The sequence below is a fragment of the Rattus norvegicus genome, chromosome X (assembly GCF_036323735.1).
Source record: "Rattus norvegicus strain BN/NHsdMcwi chromosome X, GRCr8, whole genome shotgun sequence".
In the NCBI taxonomy this organism is placed as follows: Eukaryota; Metazoa; Chordata; class Mammalia; order Rodentia; family Muridae; genus Rattus; species Rattus norvegicus.
The window spans coordinates 60,028,053-60,033,805 of record NC_086039.1 but is presented as its reverse complement, the minus strand read 5'-3'; the positions used below and the strand labels follow the sequence as shown (position 1 = coordinate 60,033,805).

Below are 5,753 nucleotides of genomic sequence, written 5' to 3'. Positions count from 1 at the left end.
ATTTTCCTGTATCTATTTGAGGGATTTAGTTATTTTCTCTTTAAAGACCACTTTTATCTAATGAGGTTTCATTGAAGGTCATTTTACTATGCTTTGTTTGTGTTAAGTTATCCATGGTTTGCTGTAGTATGATAGCTCTGAATGTATCATATGGCATTGGCTTTTCTTTTCTTTTCTTTTCTTTTTTTCAGTTTTTGTGGTTTTATTTGAACACATAACAGGCACACAGGCCATCTATTCATTCTCTTTGCTGCATAGCCTGTCGTTGGGATTGGTGACTCTGATGGCCAGCTGTGCTGCTCTTTCTAAGATGGCTTTTCGGTTCTTAGAGGACACATTGTGAGCAATCTCAGCACAGTAAGATTTGCTGCACATCAGCAGCACTTCCAGCTCCTTGACATTGTGGACCAGAAACTTTCGGAAGCAGCTAGGCAGCATGTGCTTGGTTTTCTTGTTATTCCCGTAACCAATGTTGGGCACCAGGATCTGGCCCTTGAATCTTCTCCGCACCCTGTTGTTGATGCCTCTGGGTTTCCGCCAGTTTCGCTTAATTTTCACATATCGGTCCGACTGGTGCCTGATGAACTTCTTGGTCCTCTTTTGGATGATCTTGGGCTTCATTAGAGGCCGAAGGGCAGCCATGATGCTGCAAAACAGATGGCAGCCACCTCGCAGGCAGCACCGAGGAAGAAGGCAATGGCTTTTCTTGATTATGTTCTTATACTGGCCTTAGGCATCCAATTGTCCCTCAATTTTCCTGTTGTAGCATGTTTTGGGACAGTTTCTAGCTGCAATGATCCTGGTGTGGCAGTCCTTGTGTCCATCCTTTTGCTGGACAATGGAATTCTGTGGGTAGTGCAAGTCTCCCAGCAGTTGGGTATGGTCTTGTAGACACTGTAGGAGGGATATTTGATGGGGAAAATGCAGGCAGAGAGGTGTTACCGTGTATCTGCTGGGAAGACTGTAACCTGCTCTGGGAATCTGGATATGCTCCAGAGACCTTGGGAGTGCAGGGGAAATGGGTGCAGTGAGACAATCTAACCTGTATGCTTCTGGATCCACAGGTCTGATGGAAATGGGTGGAGATGATCATGGGCAGAGATGTGCCTGGATAAAGGAGGTCCAGGGGTACAGCAGGATGATCAAGGCAGCTAGGCATGCCCCAGAAGACTTGGCAGATGGGGGAATGGCTACAAGGAGGGAATCTGATTTGTATGCTTCTGGATCTCCAGTTCTTATGAAGATCAGCAGAGAGGTAGCAGGATAATGAAGGTCCAGTGTGTTAACATTTTTACTAACAGCAACATTAGCAGATACAGAAAGACTAAAGTACTTATAGAAAACAATGTCCTGAACTTTTTCAGTATTAGTTGTATATATTACCTTAGAGTGTCCTTTGTTCTCTACACATGACCTTCTTTTTTTATATTCATGTAAGTTCTAATATTGTTAGAAATTAAAACATTTAACATGGCTGATTTACCTGGCTCCCTGTGTTGCTTTCATCATAAATCTATGAAAATGTGTATGTATTGCATACTCCTTAATACATGTATTTTGGAATTCCCCATTCTAAAAATTATAGTAAGACTCCTTAATATTATCTCTAGAAGGACCCATTTTATTTTACTGGATTTAAACCATCATTTTTATATTTGTTCCCTTCTATTAAGGCTTGTCATTCAAAAAGCAGAGAGACAAATATCATGCTTAGTGAAATAAATTTTAGCATTACACAAAGGAAAATCATACAAATATTACATATAATATTTAAGAGTAATATATCTAAATGCACTCAATATTATTCCCAAATTACTTTCTATAATGACAACACACTTCTTAATTGGAATCCTTAGAAAATTGTCTTGCTTGTTACATGTTTTAAGTATTCTGTGTAGTTAGGGCCAACAAGATGGAATTAAATGTACTTGCCATCAAGCCTGATGAGTTTAGTTTAATCTATAGGCCCCACATGGTAAAAGAATATAACGAATTTCCTGAAGTTATCCTTTGACTTTCATATGTGTGCTGTGGCATGTATATGTCAAAAGACAAATGCACATAAAAATAATTAAATTGTATTATTCCATTTAGTTTTATATTCTATAGATCTGATAAATGAATCATGTTTCTAAATTGCATGTGCTCATGATCTGAATCTAAAAATTTCTCCAAATTATTCCAATCATTTTTGGCCAATATAGAAAAACTTAAAATTTATGATACTGGTTCTTTAGTATGGCCATGTACATGATAATTCATGTGTGTGAGACAAAAAGTTAAAGCAATCATTTCTCCACAATGCAACATGTTAACATTCTTTGTGTGTTGTTCAAATCTTAAATTGTAGAGGAGTATTAATCCAGCAATGGGGCCACTCTAAGTGGAATACATATATGCCATTAGTCCACACTTTTAATCCCAAATTTAGCTAAATAAATTTAGCTTATGGAGGGAAGCAGCAATATTTGAAAGTGATATGTAAGTGAGAAGCCTACAAGATGATGAGTCAGGCAAATATTTTACACAAGGAAAGAGAGAGAGGATACATCTAACTTTTAGAAGAACAGCACAGGAAAGAAAAGCTGTTTAAGAGCAATTAAAAGAGAGAGACTTGCTGTGTAAGGCTCGAAGTGAGTCTTAACTACCGGGAGGACCCGCCTGCCTGCATGTGAGGTACAAGAATGGAGTTTGATGCAAACGCAAGAGGTTTAATTTTCCGGTCCATCAGGGTCAACCTTCAATCAGTTCCTTGTGGTGAGTTACTAGAAGGTGGCCTAAAATGGCTATAGCAAGCAGTTTTTTATACTTCTTAGGGGTACAGGTTATATCAGCAAGGTTACAGTTTAAATGTATTGACTCTATCTGGGACCAGAGGTTCAGGGGACTATCACTCAGTACATTCTGAGAGTTTTCAAGAATGTCCCTGTTCCTCCCAAGAACTGTGGGTGGAGAATGGAACTTGGCCTAGCCTTGACACCATAACCTACCTATGTTCTACCAGGCCAAGCCTCTTAATAGCTCTTATACTTCAGCAAGAACTAGGGTCCTTCAGTTTGTTCTGTTCAGTCAGTTGAGTTCAGTTCAGTGGGTCAACACAGGTGGCAGTGCAGTGGAGTTGAATTCAGTTCTATTCAGTTTCTGCAGCAGCAACAGCAGCTGATGTGAGAGAATAAGAAGGAACCAAAAAAAAAAAAAGAATAAATTACCAGAGTTAATTATTTTGAGACCAAACAGAGCAATACAGTGAGAAGCTAAGAGAAGCCAGATTGAATCAATCAGCTTGGAGAGAAGTTTGAGTCAGAATAGCTGAGTTGAACCAACTAGCTACAGTTCAGAAAGAGCTAGAAAGGGAGAGTTTGTTCAGCAGTAAGCCTCAGAGATGACAATCATATCAGGCAAATAAGTTACTTTACATTAAGTGCTTTAGAGACATTCCTTTCACAGAGATCATCCTGTAGTCACCCAAAGAAAGAATTTTTTAATACACATGAATTAATGTGTGTTTGTGTGTGTGTGTGTGTGTGTGTGTGTGTGTGTGTGTGTTGCTTGTGGACTTAATGAAAGTATTAAGAGTCTGTGCCCCTCAACAAGACAAGTTCCAAGGAGCAGAATTGGTAAAAGCAGAAAAATGGGGAAAGAGGAAAAAGGAGATCCAATAATTTCCTCAAGTGTATTTTCAAGGATCCTAGCTGAGAATTACATAACTAAGCAGTCTGGCAGGATGTGGTCTCCCACCCCCATCCTAGCTCTGAGTTTATATTGAAAGCTCACATGACAAGTTTTAAATCTTTCTTCTCAAGAGATCTTTCTCCTCTGGATCCTCCCAGGGCTTTATTCACTTCTACTAGTAGGTGATTACTGAAAAAATGTTAATGACATTCTTTTAATAGTCTGATAGCCAAAGAGGGGAGCACAATTACCTCTTTAGAACATTTTTGTAAGGTGAGTTGGTTACTGTGTAGATTAAGAAGCTTGATTATTTGTTCTTTAAGTTAATGTCACCAATCAATCAGAATTGACTAACTTCTACCTTGTAATTTCATGATAATAAAACTTGAACTTTTCTCTTAAAGTTGTGGGAAAAGTCAAAGAAAACAATATTTTGAAGGCCTTGTGAATCTTTACTCTTTCTCCTTTTGTTGTTGACTACTCTTTTCTAATACTCTACAAACCTGAAGGCACTAATAATTGGCTCCTTAAAGTTATGGGAAGAAATGGTTTGTATTTGAAATACAAACTACTCCTTACCTATATTAATACCTGCTAATTTGGAATGCTAAAAAAAAACTTAATGTAGGTATATTTTAAATATCTGGATAAAAATTAAAAACTGATGAAAATAATTACTTTTACTCTTTGAAATGATAAGGAGTTGATTGACAACTAATTTGTTTAAACCAGATGTATATTCTGAACAACTAAAGTTTAGTCTCAGTTTTTACCTTAAGAATCCATTACACAGTGTTGGAGTGGTGTTTAATGGTTAAGAATTCTTGGCATTCTTGTAGAGAACCTAGCTTTGCTTTCAAGCACCCAAGCCAAATGTTTCATGACGTGTTATTCTAGCTCCAGGGGATTTGGCACTATGTTGATTCTAGGGCACCTACACACAAGTGATATATACAAGCAGATACACACAGAAAGACTCACATGTTTTTGTTCAAAAATAAAAACAAAACATGAGAAGTGTTGCAACCATTCTTTTAAGCCAAAACCACTTATTTGAAAAGTTTGGTTGGTTAAACATATATCTGCATACATGATAAGAGCAAAATGATGAGAGTTTTGTTTTGTTTTACCAGTTGTACTTTAAAATGAAGTTAAATCATTGACCATATTTTAAGAAGGTGGCTTTGTTTTATGAGATAAAGTATAAACTGTTAGTTAGAAAAATATATCATGGTCTGTTACTTTAAAAACAGCATTGAGAAATATTGCATTAATAGAATATGATCCTGTGATTTATGACAACTTTTGTACCATAGTTGATATATCCTGCAAAATATTAAGGATATTGAAAGCACCCTACAAAACTATTTCTTCAAATGTTGATGTGTGGTTGTTTCTTAATAGGCCGAGTCTGAACTGGAATGTTGTTTTCTATTTTTTAATCTAATGCAAATATTTTTGCTTTGCATCTGTCTTTTACTGGCAACAATTCCAGTTTATACTGATTTTTGGCATATTTTCCCTCTCAAGTGCCTTTTTGAATTATACCTCATTATTACTCAATGAATTCAAATGAAGGTAAATGGTCATTATACACTTCATTCTCCATGGAAAGGATATTTCAAGCTCTTTCTAAAACAGAAGACATAGTTGTGAACTCTGTGAAAATATATTTAAAAAGTAATTTATTCTTAAGCATGTAAGAAGAAATTTATATTCAATATTCATAGTTGCAGATTTCCTTAACTAAAATCAATTATTGACTCATTTCTGTTAACATTTGCCTTTGAAATATAGGATATATGTATTAATTATATTTTATTTCTAAAGCATTAGCAAAATAGGGCCAGTGATATGGCTCAGTGAGTAACAGTACTTTAGTAGCTTACTACTAAAGCTGATGATCTGAGTTGGATCACAGAATTCCCATGGTGGAAGATCACACACACACACAAACACACACACACACACACACACACACACACACACACACACAATCAAGCATGCACATGGGCACACATATATATATATACATGCTCCTCACTGTACATACAAATATATTGATAAAAAATCAACACGGT

General features: G+C 36.5%; 1 protein-coding gene across 1 annotated transcript; it reads right to left on the bottom strand.

Annotated features, from left to right (window-relative positions):
• Positions 1-217: 217 nt before the first annotated feature.
• On the bottom strand, positions 218-673 carry Rpl32l2 (ribosomal protein L32 like 2). Its single transcript, XM_039100381.2, has one exon. It carries the CDS (start codon positions 640-642, stop codon positions 235-237), a length of 408 nt encoding a protein of 135 aa, XP_038956309.1. The 5' UTR covers positions 643-673; the 3' UTR covers positions 218-234.
• Positions 674-5,753: the final 5,080 nt, after the last annotated feature.

Excerpts from the sequence above, each read along its gene's own strand:
- Rpl32l2 (XM_039100381.2), bottom strand. The coding sequence starts at position 642 with ATGGCTGCCCTTCGGCCTCTAATGAAGCCCAAGATCATCCAAAAGAGG.